This window comes from Trachinotus anak, unplaced genomic scaffold (genome assembly GCF_046630095.1).
Source record: "Trachinotus anak isolate AG129_WGS33_773 ecotype Australia unplaced genomic scaffold, CSIRO_AGI_Tana_v1 ptg000036l, whole genome shotgun sequence".
NCBI lineage: Eukaryota > Metazoa > Chordata > Actinopteri > Carangiformes > Carangidae > Trachinotus > Trachinotus anak.
Window position 1 is genome coordinate 53,251 of NW_027273887.1, and position 19,136 is coordinate 72,386.

The following is a 19,136-nucleotide window of genomic DNA, read 5'->3' on the forward strand; positions in this document are numbered from 1 at the left end:
ATGGGAGTCTCTGGGACTGACTCACTGCTGGAGGAACTGCAGCTCTCAGCTCTTCACTGCTGAAGCTTCATGTTTCAGACCTGGAGGCTGATGTGTGGTTGAAATCTAAACCATTAGTTAGTTTCAGGCTCAAAGTAAAGTTTCATGATTCAACAGAACAGAGTTCAGTCAACTCTGGATTTTATTTTGTTACAAATTACAAACACTGAATCTCAGAAAAAAGATCCTCTGACCACAAACACACCAGTGAAGCCTGAGAGTCAGAGGACCAGTGAAGGTCACTCAGCCCGGTGTCTTCCTCAGAAAACATCCAGGTTCAGTTTGGGTTTTCCCAGTTTTCCCAGTAAGTCCAGTCCGGTCCGAGCAGCCAGCAGAGACACCATGCTGTTACAGCCGGAGCTCACCGCCACGTCGTACGCCGTCTGACCGGCGGCGTTCCTCCGCCTCACACTGGCCCTGCAGCTGAGGTGAGGGGGGCAACAACAACGTTTTATATTACATCCACACACACACACCATCTTTATCTTTGGGTTAAAGTTAAACCTGTCTGACCAATCAGGAGGAGGCTGAGGCGGGAAAATGTCTTCTGTGGTTCAGGTCTCTGAACAAACACTGGAGATATGTGGTTTTGTGTACAGGTGTGTCTTACCTGAGCAGGACCTCAGCACACTGCAGACCCTCAGAGCTCAGAGCTGCAGCTTCATGCAGAGCTGTGTTCTTCATCCTGAGGAAGAGGAGAAGTTCATCATGTTACATCATCAGCACAGACATGACGTCACGTGTTTCCTTATGTCAGGAGGAAGCCCCCCCCCACCCACACACACACACACACACACACACACACACACAGTGAGGTTGACCTTTGACCTCACTTCACACTTCCTGCAGTCTGGTGATGTTAAAGCTTCTTACTTTCCCGACTGCTGCTCCACGTCAGCTCCTCGCTGCACCAGAACAGGAAGTACATCACAGTGACCGTTCACCACGGCAACCACCAGGGCGTGTCGCCCATCGCTGTTGCAGCAGGAGGGATCCGCCCCCTGGTGGTCAACAAACAAACAGTGGTCAGTGTAAACGATGTCAGGTGATCCTGAGGGGGCTGCTGATTGGCTTAGAGACTCATACCTGATCGAGGAGCTGCTGGATGACGCTGATGTCACCTCGACCTGGACCCAGCTCCTTCAGCAATTGAACGTCCTGCACCTGCAACCAGGACATCCAATCAGAGAGGAGCTTTCATCTCTGACTGAACAGGAAGTGAGGCGGCAGCAGAAGTGTGGCCCCTTCAGGTGAGTTTACATCTAAAATGTAAGAACTTCAGTTTTCTCCAGATCTAAATGTGTCCCCACCTGTGCACAGGTGTAAACAGCAGCTGGTGCAGGTTCTTACCGGAGGTTTGGGCGTCAGGTTTGGTTTGAGGGGTTTCATCAGACCTGTGGATGCATCACTTCCTGTTAGGCACAAATAAAACCAGCGGTGAGTCTTTGAAAGCAGCTGAAATGATGAACTAAGCCAGTTCAAGAGAACCAGTGTTAGCATGTTAGCTTTAATCAGGTGAGTTCATCCTCAGGTTTGTAACTGTGTTCATGTGAACTCAGAACAGGGTCGTGCAGCGTGCTCTCTGAATCCACAGTGTTTACACCTGATCTGAATGTCATGCTGAAGGTGGAGGTAAACGCCAGTCGTCATGGAGTAGGGGTACGGGCTCAAATTAGGGTCAAAAAGACTGTGACATGGTTTTAATAAGATGTACCAACCTTTCTTACTGAGACGGCTGCTGTCGGTAAATCGCTCTGTGACGCTGCTTAGAGTCTGACCTGCAGGTGCTGGTCCAGCACTGGTTCCTGCTGGAGCTGCACCGTCACCTTCAGGACCCACCTGAGACCAAAACCACCGTCAGTGGACTGAACTGTATTCATGAGACGCTTAGTCAGACCTCAGGTTTCTAACAGACCTGCTGTTCTGCCTGTCCGGCCGACACAAAGCTGACGGTCACACTGACTTCATGACGATCCTCTTGAATCACAGCAGAGACCATCTGAAGGTGGACGACACACAACATGTTACACTGGAGCACCTGCACCTGCTCAGGTGAGTTCGGTGCCTAATGACCTTCTCACAGACGTCTGAAACTGAGCAATTTAATTATTTAATTGATTTATCCCACAGGTGAGGTGATGAACAGGTGAGGTGATGGACAGGAGAGGTGATGGACAAGTGAGGTACAGGTGATGTGATGGACAGGTGAGATGATGGATTGGTGAGGTGCAGGTGAGGTGATGGACAGGAGAGGTGATGGACAGGTGAGGTGATGGATTGGTGAGGTGTGGCACACCCGACCCAGACGAGGCTCTCCCAGCAGAGTCCTGAAGGGGGCGTTGTTCTGAGCGTAACTCCTCAGGTGAGCACACACATGATCCAACTGCTTCCTCCAGAAACCTGAAGAGACATAAACGGATTCATAGACAACAAAACCAGAGTAGTAGCAGCAGCAGTAGTAGTAGTAGTAGTAGTAGTAGTAGTAGTAGTACTGTACTGTACCTCTGCCCGGGCTGATGGCGGTCAGGAGTGGTTGGCGGTCTCTGGTCGCCTGCTGTCTGCTGAGCTGTTTTACCCTCTGCTGGTCTTTCTTGTGGAGCTCGGTGGCTGATGGGTAATAGAGTCCAACAGTCTGTGTGTACTGATCCCTGGTGGGCGGGGTTACCTTCAAACTGGGGGCGGGGTCAGATGAGGACGTGGCCTGCCAGATGGCATCAGAAGTCGAAGCTGAAGCCTGATCACACACAGCATGTTATTGGATGATGCCCTAGATTGTGCAAAAGGTGTGATGTCAGTGGTGCAGCATACCTGGTTGGGGGTGGTGCCCCTGACAGGCTGTGTGATGTCACTGGCAGATGGGGGCGGGGCTGGTGCTTCCAGATAAATGCCACAGGTTGTGCAGTAGAAGGCGTATGGGTGTCCACTTGCTCCACATCGCCAACAAATCACACAGCGAGCTGCATGACCGGGCTGCAGACACACATCATATCACTACACACCTCAGTGTCTCACTGCACACGTTAGCTTAGCACCAAACCTGGAAGCATCAAAAAATCCACTAAAGAAGAACTGAAAAACCCAAACTGTTGATTTTCAGTCACAATAATCTCAAGAAAAAAAACATTTCATTATCTACAATGGGGCAAGAGATGCTAACATTAGCTTGTGCTAGCTAATATTAGCTAGTAAGCTACCATTCATTGTAGAGCAGCCTTTATGTACAAAGTGTTTTTTGAAAGTTTTAAGTTATTTAAACTAGCACGTCCAGGACATTTGAAGCCTAGCTTAGCACAGAGACAGACAGGAAGAGAATTCCATCAAAAAATAAAACAGAAAATCTCATCTGTAATGGTGACACACACTTTTCTGTAAGAAGCTGAAAAGGTTGAAACCACTGGTCCAATCTTTTAAAAACTGAACAGAGACATGAGCTGTGAGCTAACTACGACAAACTTGTAGCTGTGCTAAAATAACAGGTTTACAGGTTCAGGTAGCCTGATTTCATCTACATTCATTAACTAACAAACCCTTTACCTTCACAAACCTGTGTTTGTGTTTTTTTATTTTGATGGCACGAGGCTATCAGTTTCATTTTGCCCTCAAACTTTGTGCTAAGCTAGGCTAGCACAGAGCAGAAAATAAAAAGTCTGACACGTTTGTGAGAGCAAAGATTCAGGTTCAAGGGATTAGATGAATATTTAACTGGTGGTTGTGAGTTCAGGTGCGTTCAGGTGTGTGTTCACCTTGGAGCCGCACCAGTCGCAGTATCTGGCATCACCCTGGTTCATACGTTTACATCTGGAGCAGGACAACATCCTGCCGTCTGCTGACGGGATAGAGGGGGCGTTGTTACTGACACACACCTGCTGCAGCAACAACACACACACACACACACACACACACACACAGGGAAGTTAAAGGTTACATGTCTGCAGATGAATCAGTTAAAACAAGTGTAAATGTCTCTACAGGTGCAACCTGCTGCAGGCGGCTCTCACAGGTCAGACAGTTGGTGATGTGAGCTGGATTCCCACTCCCGCAGGAAACACACACCACATGATCCTACACACACACACACACACACACAAGTTATAATTTTTAAATTTCAGATTTTATGAAAAAAGTGATTTGACAATAATAATTAAAGATCAACACATTTATTTTTAATAATAAACTGTTAATATGATGTTTTAAGAAATTAGTGTGTGTGTGTGTGTGTACCTGCAGTGTGAGTCTGGCCTGTGGTTGTAGTTGTTGTTGGATGGAGGCTTCACAGATCAAACAGGTGTGAGTGTTGACAGGAACCACAGTGTTGCAGTACACACAAAGCACCGTCTGACAACACAACACACAACCAGACCACATGATCCAGACCACGTACTGTAGACCACATGATCCAGACCACGTACTGTAGACCACATGATCCAGACCAAGTGCTGTAGACCACATGATCCAGACCAAGTACTGTAGACCACATGATCCAGACCACGTACTGTAGACCACATGATCCAGACCAAGTACTGTAGACCACATGATCCAGACCAAGTACTGTAGACCACATGATCCAGACCAAGTACTGTAGACCACATCTGTTTCCAGGTTTATGTGTGTGTGCAGGTGTGTGTGTGTGTGTAATACCTGTCCTCCCTCAGCAGGGGGCAGTCTCTGTTCAGGTAACGGGGGAACCACTGCTCCACACTGAGCACAGAACCGAGCAAATGGGTCTGAAGGACGAGAACTCAAACACTGAGCACACCTGTAGACAGACAGGTAGAGAGACAGACAGACACCACTTCAGGTTCAGATTCATCCTCTGATACTGAAAACTCTCTGCTACATGACGCCAAAAGTATGTGGACACCCTGTCCACGTGTGCAGGGGAAGGATTGTTTAAAGGAATCCAGTCTATGTCTGACTTCAGGATCAGAACCTTCTTCTAGATATGCTGTGTTCCTCAAGGTTCTAACTTAGATCCACTATTATCTTGTCTGGTTGTCATGTTCTGTTATATGCAGATGATACTATTGTTTCTGAGGTGATGTCTGAACTGTGTGCAGAGAAAAAACTTTTCAGCTATGCACATACTTTTGGCCACATGGATGTTTTTGGTCCTAAAATATTGATGTTCTTTTATGTTGTGGGAGAAAAAGATGTGAACATCTGCTGGTACCTCAAGAAGTCGGTCTCCAGGTGGACTTGGGATGTCTGCGTGCTGCTCAGCTGCTTCAGCACACCTGAACTCTGACAGACAGGAAACACAACAAAATAAAAGTCCTCAGACATGTTTCACACAGAGGGGTGTTAGCTTGAATGAGTCAGTGTAGGTCGGTTTGTTTACCACTAACTGGGAACGTTGGGAAGAACCGGTCTGGGCTTTGGTGGTGGTCAGAGAGCCCAGTCGACTGTTCAGAAAACGAGGACCTGATTGAGGAGAACGGTTTCCCATCATCCTTGGCTCTGAATACAGACAATAGGACAGCATGGGTGAGACCACACACCTGGTCTGAGAGATGTTTATTTGCAGGGCCTGTCTCTGTATTCCCTCCTGGTTCTTCCAGGTAGGACCACAGTTCTAAGTTATAGAGAACCCATCTCCTCCTCAGCTCATTACTGCCCCCTGATGCCGGAGGGCAGAAAACAGCTGCTGGTCTCTGATGGTTGGTGACACCTGCAGCTTGAGTTGCTGTTTTTCTCCCAACGGCCATGAGAGGCAACAATGAGCGCGCTCAGAAAAGCAGCGACAGGAGAGAGACCTGGTGAACTTCTCTGAGGACCAGCTCCGGTACAGAGGTCCGGTCCTGCTGCCTGCAGCACCAGGTACCTGTGTCACATCACATGGGGCAGTATCTGCTGCTCAGACTGGTGGAAATAAGAAGAGACAACACAGACCTGGAGGCCTCAGTGGAGAACCAGCAGAGTTCTCTGGGGAACATGAGGTTCCTTCAGTCGGGTGCTGAAACAGAAAGGGCCAACTGATGAATGAGGAGGGAGGGGATGACATTAACAGGGAGGGGGCACTGTGCTGTTCGCTCAGAGACATGTTGATGATGGAACTCCTCACTACCTGCTGGTCGCTCTGCAGGAAGTTCTCCTGGTTCTCCTTCCTGTGGTTTGAGTCCACAAGGTCGACAGAGAACACCTTTGTCACTATGGAGCTCTGTCTGCCATCACTGCAGAGAGGGGGAGGGGGGGGGGGGGGGGGGGGGGGGGGGGAGGGGGAAAGAGGGAGAGAGAGAGGGGGAAAGAGAGAGGGGAGGGGGAAAGAGAGAGGGAGAGAGAGTGTCAGTCTGCAGGTGTGTGAAGTAGGTGGAGTCTTTTCCATATTTGTAGATGAACAGTAAATGTTTATTCAGTCACTGATGTCTTTGCACTAATCTGTGTGTGTCTAATGAAACCTCACATGTATAGTTACCTGCAGACCGCCACGGCTCTGACCGACAACCGACCAGCAGGCAGCAGGATGGGCTCGCTGTACTTCCTGCTGCTGCCTGCTGACCCCCGCTGCAGCGCCGGCTTCGACCCATCCACAGTGTAGAAGATCAGTACACCTGGAGTGTCTGCGGAGACAGGTGCATCTGGTAGCACAGGTGTTTCTACGATAGCAGCTGCAGAATAAACCTTCAGAGGGTTTGGGGCTGGAGGCGGCTGCAGACTTACTGAGGTTAAAGTAGAAATATGAGCATCAAAGTACATCATGTGAATGGATTATTATTACTGATGCACTCATGTGTTCATCACTTCTGCAGCTCCTTTGAATGAAACTATCATGTGCTGGTTGATCATGTGACGATACTCACAGGTGGAAACATGATTAACTCTCTTCAGGTGAGTGATGAGGTCAAGGTACATGAGACAGACATGTGAATTTAACCCCAACTATTCTTTAATATTTTGTTTCAGCAAGATAAAAACACTTCCTGGCTTCCTGCAGGGGCTTCAGGTGCAGACCATAATCCACACAGTCCTTGGTTTGAGTCCAGCACCAGGTGTGTGTGGTTGTACCTGAGTGGATGGAGACAGGTGTGTTGGTGTCGATGTGGTTCTTGGCTCTGTGTGACTGCAGGTGGATGATGGGAATGATGAGCGGAGCTGACACTGCTCCTGCTGTCATGATGACAACTGTTTCCCTATCAATCAATCAATCAATCAATCAATCAATCAATCAGCAGTGACAGAAGTGCTCTACTCTACTTAAGTACCAGTGCAACAGATTGTTTTTAACATAATTTTGCAACAGTCACTTTATTCTGTACGTATGTGTGTGTTTTCATTTTTAATTGTCGTATTTCATTATCTTTTAAACCTTGTTTATCAAGTTAAGCAGCTTGAACTGCTGTTGTGTCTCAAAGGTGCAACACAAATAAAACAGACTGGAGTGAAAGTACAAGTATTTCTAAATACTTAAGTACTTGAGTAAAAGTACTTCACTGAATCAACCAGCAGCGTCTCGGGTGTTAAACTGGTTTTCAACAGAAGAAAAAACAGGAACAGACACAAGTTCAGAGGTCTGAACAACTGCTGCTTAGCTTTAGCTTTAGCTTTAGCTTTAGCTTGTTCAGTTCGCGGCAGTGGTCCACCTGCTGTTTCCACTGTTTTCTCTATGAAGTTTGGAATGAGGGAAAATAAAACAGGACGCGGGAGAGTTTGGGATCAGTAAAAGCTCGTGTACGTCTGTTTTCTACAACTTCCTCAGGTTTGTTCGTTTCCTTCATCAGAAACACCGGAAACACGGATTTAAACACCTCGTGTCCGTTAGAGTGAAATAGTTCAAATTAATAATGAATAATCGGTCTTACTCGAGATGACTGGAAGCTGCAGATTGATCGATCCTTGATCTATTGCTCGATCTCCGGTCAGTTTACAGAAGCGTCACCATAGCAACCCCCTCTGCAGCGACGCATGCGCTCTTTTTAAATACTGTGCCCGCCCCGCCGGGTACTAATGTTTTTCTTCTTCTTCTTTTTTATGTAACTTTATGTAGATTCAAACATACAAATAAAGATGCAGAAAACTGAGCTGCTGTTTTACCCTGACTGCTTTCATAAAGGAAGCACTGACCAGCTCCAGTCTCAAAGGCAGGTCTTTGTCTGAAGTGACACCTTAAAATTATCAAATACACTTTGTCCTGTTGGCACATGCTTGGTTTTCCTTTTTGAAAAACTCGTATAAATGAGTTTATTAGTTAGTTAGTTAGTTCCTGATCTCAGTTAATTCCTGTAACAGTGACACTAAGTAAATATTAGAATTTTACACCGACTGTCTCAAGTTCACCAAAACCAATAAACTGCCTCATCTCTGTTGTTTTTACTTTCAGGTTTATTAAACCTGGTTGAATGTTTTTTTTGTTGCTTTTGTGCAGCTCTTACATTACATTACATCATTCCTTTCCTTCTGTCTTCGTTACATAAAATAAAAACACGGGATTTTCTCTTTTGCAGATTTTTGAACAGGCAGTCTTCAGGGCGCCTCGCTAGCTGAGAACTTTTTAGGACCCTGTACAAGCGTTGGCTAGCGGGCTAACAGGCTAACTAACAGCGACTCCGGCAGAAAAACACAGACGGCTGACTTTTATAAAAATGTCTGAAGTCAAAGTGAAGAAGGAGACGAACCTCACAGACCCTGCCGAGATAGAGAACAGGTTAGTGGGACAGGGTCAGCGAGGCTCACCCCTGAGCCGACGGTGCCTTTCACCCAGAGAGGGATGCACTGAACTCCGTCTCCATTCTGACAGATTTAGTGTTTACTCGGTTTTCATCAGACACAGTGGACATGTGCTGTGAAAATACACTCTCTGTCCAGTGGAGTAGTTATGTGGAATTCTGGTCCATTCAGCACATCAAACTTAACTTATTTCACTAAAATGTGAGCATTTTCTGCTCTAACGGCGTCTTCAGCTGTTCTTCAGTGGGAGGTTTGATGGAGGAAGGTTCTGTTAGCGACACAGTATTTTCTTTCTCTGAAGAGCTGTTTTATTGAATAAAGTTCAGATTGGTGTTTTGGATTTGTCTTTTAGATTTAAAAACAACCCCGAGGTCAGTCCAGCAAACAAGAGAGTTTGCTGTTTATCGAGATGAATTTAAACCGAGTGTCTGTAATTTCTGAACTGCTGTGAACGTCACCAGCAGCTCAGGTGAACAGTTACCTGTTGTAACTTACAGGAAAAGCAGTCCCTGCTGAGATTCTAATCCACGTTTGTTATTTTATTATTTATTGGATATTGTGTTAAATCAGAAAAATATTAACAGTGTCAGTTTAAAACTGGTATTTTCTTTTTCCATACTTTAAAAAATTAAACGTTTTTACTTTTTTAATGAAAGTTGTTAAATTTAAACACAAACTGCAGAAATGTTGACGAATTCAGAATTTAAATTTGATCAGTCGATTATCAGAAAAGTAACATGTCAATTTTCTGTCAATCAATTCATCATAGCAGCTACACTGAGGTTAGAGATCCTGTATCTTTACAGACACTGACTGTGTGTGTGTGTGTGTGTGTGTGTTGTAGGATCAAAGAGCTGTGTCAGCAGTTTCCTCATGGTATCACAGACCAGGTGATCCAGAATGACCTGCCTCACCTGGAACCTCAGCAGAGAGCCTTGGCCATCAACAAGCTGCTCTCATTGGTCAGTCTGATGATGATGTCGCTGCTCACTCCTCTCTCCTCAGATTTGTTCTCAGCTGGTTGTGTGTCTGATCACTACCTGTTCAGTCCTATTGATTAGTTATTGATGATGTCAGCTGGTCTGAACCTGTCCTGTCAATCTGTTCCAGGGTCAGCTGGACTTGCTGAGGAACAGTTCAGGTCTCCTGTACAGACTGAAGGACACTCAGAGCACCAGGTAAATGCAGCACACACCTGTCGCCCTCTGCAGGAAGACTGATGCTGCGCTGCAGCTACACAACTACACAAAGACGAGCACACTGCTAGAACACTTAACAACAGCAGTATGACTTGGTACACGAACAACAGACTGGGTCTGAGCTCATTCAGAGACAGTGTCTGAACAGAACTGAATCACAGAACTTCAGTCTGCACATTCAGGCCATCATAAAACCTGGATTAGAACTTATTCAGGTTTAGACCAGGATCTTTACTTGAACAAATACACAATCAGCAAGTCTCAGTAAACCTGTTCATACACCAGAGTCCACAAAAGGAGGCACTAAGAATGTGTGTGAGAAAAGTGTGACACAAAAAATACACTCAGGAGCCTTGGCCATTGCTAACCCCCCCCCCAACTGAACTCACAGCTGTTTTCCTGGTTTTCTCTGTCTCAGTAAGATGAAAGGTTCAGACAATCAGGAGAAGCTGGTTTATCAGATCATCGAGGACGCAGGAAACAAAGGTAACAAACTGCAGAGACACATATCTCCAACACTGACCTGCCTCTACACGTTACACTCAAACAAGAAACTTGATAGACTCAGTGTTTTTGTGGCTGCAGGAATCTGGAGTAGAGACATCCGCTTCAAGAGTAACCTTCCTCTGACGGAGATCAACAAGATCCTGAAGAACCTGGAGAGCAAGAAACTCATCAAAGCTGTAAAATCTGTCGCTGTGAGTTCACTGATTGAACGTGAAAGACTCTGATCAGCTGTGAACCATCAGAATCAGACCACAACCTCTGCTGTGGGCCTTAGGTCCTGATCAGCTGATCCTTTGGAGAAACGTGTTTTTCTCCTGACAGTCATGGGTCTCTTGTGTGCAGGCATCTAAGAAGAAGGTGTACATGCTCTATAACCTGCAGCCAGACCGCTCGGTGACGGGGGGCGCCTGGTACAGCGACCAGGACTTTGAGTCTGAGTTCGTCGAAGTTCTGAACCAGCAGTGCTTCAAGTTCCTGCAGAGCAAGGTTCAAAAAACTTTATTTAAACAAAGACTTAATTTAAACATTCTGTTTATTTAAACAGAGCTTTTCCTGGACTGGTGTAAATGTTGTTGACTGATGGTTAAAGTCACAAATCAGTGACAGTAACAACCAGAAAAGCTGAAAGTTTGTTGTTGGAATCATAAATTTAAAAAGAAGATTTAAACGTTTGGAGGTTCTTGTTTGTTTAGAATCATCTGCTGTGACATGTTGGACAACAGTTACACTTGAAGCTCAGGCACTGAAAGGAGTTGAGGTGTTATTTGGTGAATGTTGATCAGAGAAGTGACGGCGGTTAAAACTGACGCCTCACAGTAAGAAGGTCCTGCACTCAAACCTGCCGACAGGCCTGGTGTGTCTGTGTGGTCGTCCGGTTTCCTCCCACGCTGCTCAGACCTGCAGGTCCAGGTGAATGAATGAATGAATGAATGAATGAATTAATTAATTAATTAATGAACAATCACTAAAGTGTGAGGTGGAGTAAAAGAGCTGAAAGTCTCTGGTTTAAGGAGTCCAAGATGAAAGCAGCTGAAGCGTAGTGACCTGGTTGACAGAGAAAAGCGGGTGAACAGGTGATCAGCCAGTTCCTGGCTGTGACATCAGATCAGCTGATCGTCTGAACTGTCCCTGAAGTGACTTCATGTGAATTTCCATCCTTTGTCTTGAAATACAGGAAGTTTATTGCTGTGAGGAGCAGAGTCACACTGACCCCGAACCAGAACTCCAGACTGAATCCCTCTCCCTCCTGAAGATCTGGGTTCAGGATGAGGACTGAGGGTGACAGTGATCCACTAGTGATGGAGGTTCAATTCAGTTCAATTCAATTCAGTTTTATTTGTATAGCGCTAAATCATAATCTTCATTATCTTGAGGCTCTTTACAGGGTCAGGTCGAGACCTTACTTTGTTACAGAGAAAAACCCAACAGTTCCCACAAAGAGCAGCACTTGGCGACAGGGGGGAGGAAGAAACCTCCAACAGAACCGGGCTCAGGGTGGGGGGGTCTGCCTCGACCGGTTGGGTTTAGGAGGAGATAAAAAAGGGGGGGTGGGGGGGGGGTCTTCCTCGACTGGTTGAGAGAGAGACAGAGAGACAGAGCCAGAGCCCAGTGCATCATGGGAATCCCCCAGCAGTCTAGCTCTATAGCAGCATAACTAAGGGATGGGTCAGGACATACCTGAGCCAGCCCTAACTATAAGCTTTACTAAACAGGACAGTTTGAAGCCTGATCTTAAAGGTAGAGAGGGGGTCTGCCTCCCGAACCCACACTGGGAGCTGGTTCCACAGGAGAGGAGCCTGATAGTTGAAGGCTCTGCCCCCCCCATTCTACTCTTACAAACTCTGGGAACCACAAGTTGACCTGCATTTAGAGAGCAAAGTGTCCTGTTGGGAAAATAGGGAAGTATAAGCTCTTCAAGGTACGATGGTGCCTGACCATTAATGGCTTTGTAGGTGAGGAGGAGGATTTTAAATTCTATCCTGGATTTTACAGGGAGCCAATGCAGAGAAGCTAACACAGGAGAGATGTGATCTCGTTTCCTAGTTCCTGTCAGTACTCGTGCTGCCGCATTCTGGATCAATTGGAGGCTTTTTACTGAATTTTTGGGACATCCTGACAATAAAGAGTTACAGTAATCCAGTCTTGAGGTAACAAATGCATGAACTAGCTTTTCTGCATCCTTTAGACACAGAATGGGTCTGATTTTTGCAATATTGCGCAGGTGGAAGAAGGCTGTCCTAGAGACTTGCTTTATATGTGAAGTAAAGGACAAGTCCTGGTCAAAAATGACACCAAGGTTTCTGACTGTAGCTCTGGAGGCCAAGGTGATGTCATCCAGAGTCAGTATATTATCACATAGTGTATCTCTGAGGTGTTTGGGGCCAATTACAGTAACTTCAGTTTTGTCTGACTAAGATCTAGCAGGACAAGTATAGAGACAAGTCCATTGTCTGAGGCTATGAGGAGATCATTGGTAACCTTAACCAGAGCAGTTTCTGTGCTGTGATGGACTCTAAAACCTGACTGAAAATCTTCAAACAAACCATTTCTGTGCAGATAATCACATAACTGGTTTGCAACGACCTTCTCAAGGATTTTGGAAATAAAGGGGAGGTTGGATATAGGTCTATAATTGGCTAAAACATCTGGATCAAGAGTAGGCTTTTTAAGTAGAGGTTTAATTACTGCAACTTTAAAAGCCTGCGGTACATAACTAGTTGATAAAGATAAGTTAATCAGACTTAATATAGAGGTGTCGATTAAAGGAAAAACTTCTTTGAACAGCCTTGTTGGAACGGGGTCTAGAAGACAAGTCGATGGTTTAGATGAAGAAACTGTTGAAGCGAGCTCTATAAACCAGTTACAGTGGACTCTGAGACTGCTGACCTGGACAGTACATCTCAGCCAGCTGTGGGGAGGAGATGGTGAATTTTTTCTCAAACAGAGACAATTTTATCTGTAAAGAAGCTCATAAAGTCATTGCAACTGAGGGCTAAAGGTATAGATGGGTCAACAGAGCTGTGGCTGTCTGTCAGCCTGGCTACAGTGCTGAACAGAAACCTGGGATTGTTCTTGTTTTCTTCTATCAATGATGAATAATAGGATGTTCTGGCTTTACGGAGACTTTTTTTATACGCCAATAGGCTGTCTTTCCAAGCCTTTAGAGATTCAGGTTCAGGTGTGACTGCTGGTCATGTGACCCTCATCCTCACTGTGTTTGTCTGTGTTCAGGCTGAAGCAGCGAGGGACAGCAAACAGAGTCCGATGGTCCAGAGGAACAGCTCCTTCGCCACCTCTCATGAAGTCTGGAAATACATCTGTGAGCTGGGAATCAGCAAGGTGACATCACACACCTCAAACGGGCCAATCACATCTCACTGTAGTCACCTCAGGATCCACATGTTTTCCAGGATACCTTAGTTTGTTTCTTCTCAGAGTCCCGAGTCAGACCTGGATCACATTGATCTGGGGCAGTGTGACATCACTTCCTGATGATGTCATCATCTCTGATGTCCCTCCACAATAAAGCTCCAGAGAAACAGAGGCATGCAATCGATGATGAATTAGAAGCTGCTGCTGCTCCTAGTTTGATTGACAGGTGTTTACAGGTGGATCTGTCCATGGACGACATCGAGACCATCCTGAACACGCTGATCTACGACGGGAAGGTGGAGATGACTGTCATCGCCGCCAAGGAGGGAACAGTGGGCAGCGTGGATGGACAGATGAAGCTTTACCGCGGCGTCAACCCCATCATCCAGCCCACCGGCCTGGTGAAGACGCCCTGCGGCCTCTGCCCGGTAACAGACACACACACACACACACACACACACACAGGCTCTGATGGAGAACTACCTGTGAGCTCTCACTGAGCCGTGTTACCTGTTCTCTCCCTCAGGTGTTTGACGACTGTCATGAAGGAGGAGAGATCTCTCCGTCTAACTGCATCTACATGACGGAGTGGCTGGACTTCTGACAGCCGCTCGTTTCCTGCCTCTTTTCTCTGTGATGATATTTTTTTTATTTATGACAAACTTTAGTAAAAGTCTAACTGTGACACTGCTGCTGGTCTGTCTGATGTAGCACAGCACCACATCTGGATCGGTTCTCTGCCCTTGCTGAGAGGCGTCACCTCTTCAGGAAGTCTCTAGTGTTTCTCTGTTGCTTCCGTCGACTCGTGATGAACAGATAATTTCTTGTTGACCTGGTTTATCTGTCTGAGTCCAGACCTGGACAGATCAGGTGATGGGGGCCCCCAGACTGAACAGTCTCTCTGGTGCTTGTGTCCTGTAGACCTGTTAGGTCATCCACACCTGGTCCAGGTCCTAATAACTGATTTTCTCACCATACACAGCAGCTTCAGACGTCCTCACTGATTTATCTGTCATGATCCAGCTGAGTCTCTGTGGTCCAGATGTTGTGAGACTCTGCTGTGGTGACAGCGAACTCATCGTCTGTGGGATTTAAAGTCATGAATGTCATTTGGTGAAGACTGCAGAGATGCTGGGCTCTGAAGGCATCCTGTGTGACACCCCCCTGACCCCGCTGACATGCTACAGGGTTACAGCTGCTGTGTTGAAGTACGGGCTCAACTGAGGGTCAAAAAGTGTCTGAGCTTGTAAAGTGATGTTCAGAAATAATTGTAAAGTTTGTAGTTGTCACTCCACCTTAAATAAAATAAAAGAAACCACTTCCTTTCATTTGACAGTCTGGATAGTTCAGTGCAGAGAGAGAGAGAGAGAGAGAGAAAGAGAGAGAGAAAGAAAGAAAGAAAATATCCAATCACAGCTCTCAGACTGCCTCACTGTTTCCATCATCAGGTCATCAGAGGCTCCATCAGCCTGTAATGGGCTGAGTGCTGCTGAGGTCAGCACAGATCACCTTACACCCCCCCCCACGGCCTGCTCCCATTGATCCAGACTGTCCAGGTCCTGCTCAGCAGTCAGAAATGTTCCAGGCTCCTCTGTCAGAGTCTAGTTGACTACAGTACCCATGAGCCTCTGCAGCAGTTGTATCATCCTCAGAGCTATAAACTGCTCTCGTAGTTGTGAGTTTTTCCTCTGACAGTTGTTAATGGCTGCAGATCCATTAAGCTCATTAACTATTAATTAGCACTGACTCTGATTAAACTGAGCCATGCCCTCTCTGTGACATCACTTCCTGTTAATGCTCAAACACAAACAGTTGAACACTCCACCTGTACCAAACCACTGCTCATAAGGGGCCTGAGTGGGGGGGTTGTGACTCTAAACAAGTTACATAAAAACTACAGAGACATGAAACCAGCACATCACAGACTTAAACTAGCTCAGTCTGGGTCTGAGTCTGAGTCTGAGTCTGGGTCTGGTCACTGTAACGGGACGACTCAGCTCAGGGATGATGAAGAAAGTAAACCTATTAAAACAGAATCAGTTTATTACTCACTGAGTTCATCAAAAGGAAGCAGGCAAATGAAACCATGAATAAACTAATGAACTACATGAAATGTAAAATAGAATCAAATAAAAGTTGAGTAGAAAGTGAAGAGGGAACAGCGTTGATCTGTGCTCAACAGATTTATTTAATGAGCTGTGAATTTCTTTGGTTTTGGTCAAACTGAACGAGAAATTCTGCTGAACATTTTATTAATGATTCATTAAACTATGGTAAACGAGAAAGGACCATTCTGATTGGTTCGTCAACATTTCCCAGAGTCTGTTGTTTGTAGTCCTGCTCTCCAGAGGATGGACCTGAACCCTGCAGATGTTTCCTGTAGCGCCCCCCTCAGGACAAACCTGTCCGGAGTCTGAGGACAGGTGAATGTGATGAACTCTGCCGCCTGAAGGGGGCGCTGACAGGAGTTCAAGACTGTTTACTTAGTTTTCTCAGAGCTGGAGTTTACATAGAATTCATGGATGTCCGTGAACGCAGCACAAAGTCCAATCAGAGAAATAAAAGATGAAACCAGGATGTGAGTCTGATCCAGACCCGCTCACAGTCGCACTGATGCAGACTTGAGAGTGCGATGGAGGAGGGGAGGGTGGGGGAGGGGCAGGGGGAGGGGGCAGTGCGGATTCTTTCCCGTCATTCCCTGCAGCAGCAGCGGCGGCAGCAGCAGCTCCTCCCGTCTGTCCTCGGCCTGTCGCTCCGGCCTCCGCTCCGACTCCTCTCCGCGGAAGTGTGGAGACTGTTGGACCTTCTGAGCAGGTGAGCGGCCTCCTCCTCTGTTTCCACCGGTCTCTGCTGTGTCTGTTGTTGCTGTGATTGGAGCGGTCGGAGGGAGGGACTCCCGGAGCCTCTGGTCCTCAGCAAACTTCGCTTCATGTCGGAGGAGGCTCGGCTGAATCCTCCTGATCGGACTCCGCTCAGGGGCAGAGAGTCACCGGGCCTCCGGAGGCCCGGTCCTCTCCCCCGGCCCGGTCCGCGCTCTGCAGCCGTGCCGCGGCGGCTCTCAGCCCGCATGTCCGCTGCTCGTCCCCCGCCCCGCCGGCAGCCATTTGTCTCGGCTGGAGGATGGAGGATAATAACGGTGCGCCATGCACGGACGCAAAAACAGGCGTGGCCGCGGGAGGAGGAGGAGGAGGTGGTGGAGGAGGTGGAGGAGGAGGTGGAGGAGGTGGTGGAGGAGGTGGAGGAGGTGGTGGAGGAGGTGGTCTGTGATGTTGGTGTGTGTTGGTCTGTGATGGTGTGTGTTGGTGTGTGTTGGTGTGTGTTGGTGTGTGTGTGCAGGACAATAAACCGACCTACACGCTCCCGACCGCGCACGTTTGCGGCTGTTTTTAGCGGCAGAATGAGCGGGATGTGTCCGGCTGTGGGGGGCGGTGCGGCCGAGAAAATACTGGAAATCACAGCTCGGTGGTCAGTTCGAGGAGCCGAGCCGGGCCGAGCCGGGCCGAGCCGGGCCTCCACCCAGACGCGCTTTGGTTGCGGAAACATTGTGGGAACGTTTTCCCGAGGCCCCCCCCCCCCCACCAAATACACACCCCACCCCCCAAATCCGGTTTCTGCTCGGTCGGACCTCGGTATCACCGTTATGTTGTTAAACAGGGCCGGATCCAGTTCAGCAGGGGCCCGGACCCCCCCCCCCCCCCCCCCAAACATGTTCTTGTGTTTTCTTTAGAAGTTATTTGTGCTCATTAGTTCACTGTGACGTCACAGGTCTGTGATTAGAACAGTTCCTGATAAAGACCTCAAAGGTTCCTGTTGGAAATGTTCTCATGTTTACAGAACAGAATACGGCTCGTTAAAACAAATAAGAACTTTATAGATAAATAATAAAAACTCCAGAAAACAATATTTGGTTCTGTGAACGTTCTGGGAAGGTTTTTCTAAGGACAGCAGAATTCTACCATCAACGTTCCCCTAATGTTCTTGTACTGTTCTGTCCCTTGTACATGTCAAAGATCGCTCCTTGAAGTTCTCTACAGAATTCAGTTCTTGAAGTTTATCTCCACAGAACATCTGGAAAACGTCCCTTCAAGGTTCTACTGTGAAACTTGTGAACTTATGATAATATTAAAAGAACCTCATTTCAAAAATACGAATCTTATTAATTCGTTACCAGTACCGTTTCGTTGTAGGAACGTTGTGAGACTTCTAACAAAATCCCAACATTCCTGTGATGTTCCTTTAAGGTCCCCATGGTTCTTACTCTCTGATCGAGAACCAGTTTGATGATCAATTCACCATTAAATAATTTCTGATGAACATTCACAGGTTCCATCTCTTTAATGTGACGATTTGCAGCTTTTCCAGTTCTGTGTACTTTTAATGTTCGATCTTTATCTGAGTTTAAGACAAAACCAGGACGTTTAAAAAATCTTGAGCTCAGGAACTTTAAAGAACATTTTTTTTATCATGTTCTGACATTTGGGCCAAATGAAAGATTAATCAATGAATAAAAGTAAAAGTTATAAAATAAATGTTGATAAGTAAATGATGGTTAGTTACAGCCCTACAGAAAGGTTCCACAAATATCTCTACAGACCGTTCTCCTATTGTTTCACATGAAACATTCACTAATGTTCTTGTGTGTGTTCTAATTAACAATGTTCTAAAATACCATTTTAACAAAGCTATTTGTTTGACACAACATTAATGATACATGAACTCACACTAACGTTCCTGAGAACAAGTACAGGAACCTTAAGCCGACAATATTTGGTTCAAGAAATGTTCTGATAAAGTTATTCTTAAGATTTTTTTCTAAAGACAATGTTCCTTAAAGTTCCCGTAGTGTTTCAAAGGACCTTCCCTGAAGGAACACAAACTGTCACTAACAGTTCCTGTTTCATTAGATTTACCTCTGTAGAACATTTGTTTACCACATAATAACATTGTTGGAACAGTAGGAATACTTCAGTGAGAACACATGAGAAACTTAGTCAACAATATTTAGTTGCAGGAACGTTCTGGGACTAACTTTCTAAAATCAAGAGAGTCTCAGCAACATTAAGATGTTCCCCAAAAGTTCCCTGATTGTTTTATTCCTTCAAATTTCAAAGAAAGTTCCTAGAATTTTTACGTACAATAACTGTCATGGTTCACTGTCAGGGAATGTTCCCTATGGGTTCCTGTGTGGGTTCTCTTACCTCCACTGAATGTTTGGAGAATGTTCCCTGAACGTTGTAGTAGGCCGTGATCTATGAATGTCTAGAACGTCCAGTGGTCACTTGTTTTCCCTTCTGGGAACAGTTCTCAGTGTGTTCCTCTTAACAGTGTTTGGTTTGCAGAAACGTTCTATTCTTTAAA

At 46.3% G+C, this 19,136-nt stretch overlaps 3 protein-coding genes across 9 annotated transcripts in view; 2 read left to right on the top strand and 1 right to left on the bottom strand.

Moving 5' to 3' along the window:
• Positions 1–163: 163 nt before the first annotated feature.
• dzank1 (double zinc ribbon and ankyrin repeat domains 1) lies at positions 164–8,437 on the bottom strand. 7 transcript variants are annotated; one of them, XM_071472217.1, is made up of 21 exons: positions 7,836–8,437; positions 7,042–7,166; positions 6,452–6,596; positions 6,104–6,209; positions 5,929–5,992; positions 5,378–5,496; positions 5,210–5,280; positions 4,678–4,795; positions 4,261–4,374; positions 4,018–4,101; positions 3,783–3,905; positions 2,848–3,009; positions 2,542–2,740; positions 2,336–2,439; positions 1,955–2,038; positions 1,758–1,878; positions 1,390–1,451; positions 1,126–1,203; positions 913–1,040; positions 650–724; positions 164–462 (listed from the first exon to the last, which is right to left on the bottom strand). In XM_071472217.1, exons 2-21 carry the CDS (start codon positions 7,148–7,150, stop codon positions 300–302), a joined length of 2,229 nt encoding a protein of 742 aa, XP_071328318.1. In that variant the 5' UTR covers positions 7,151–7,166; positions 7,836–8,437; the 3' UTR covers positions 164–299. The 7 variants fall into 7 exon arrangements, with proteins under 7 accessions (XP_071328318.1, XP_071328316.1, XP_071328317.1 ...); XM_071472215.1 differs by having other exon boundaries at positions 1,390–1,433; positions 2,542–2,773; positions 7,836–8,270; XM_071472216.1 differs by having other exon boundaries at positions 1,390–1,433; positions 2,542–2,773; positions 3,783–3,902; positions 7,836–8,267.
• A 55-nt stretch (positions 8,438–8,492) lies between these two features.
• On the top strand, positions 8,493–15,106 carry polr3f (polymerase (RNA) III (DNA directed) polypeptide F). Its single transcript, XM_071472236.1, has 9 exons — positions 8,493–8,677; positions 9,545–9,662; positions 9,811–9,878; positions 10,318–10,385; positions 10,485–10,597; positions 10,749–10,892; positions 13,638–13,745; positions 14,015–14,206; positions 14,305–15,106. Exons 1-9 carry the CDS (start codon positions 8,616–8,618, stop codon positions 14,380–14,382), a joined length of 951 nt encoding a protein of 316 aa, XP_071328337.1. The 5' UTR covers positions 8,493–8,615; the 3' UTR covers positions 14,383–15,106.
• Positions 15,107–16,383: 1,277 nt separating this feature from the next.
• The window catches only part of LOC139614710 (spectrin beta chain, non-erythrocytic 1-like), a 37,273-nt gene continuing 34,520 nt past the window's right edge, over positions 16,384–19,136 (top strand). Inside the window, exon 1 of the mRNA XM_071472196.1 lies at positions 16,384–16,592. The gene's annotated coding sequence lies outside the window, so the exon portion shown is untranslated. The remainder of the gene's footprint in view (positions 16,593–19,136) is intronic.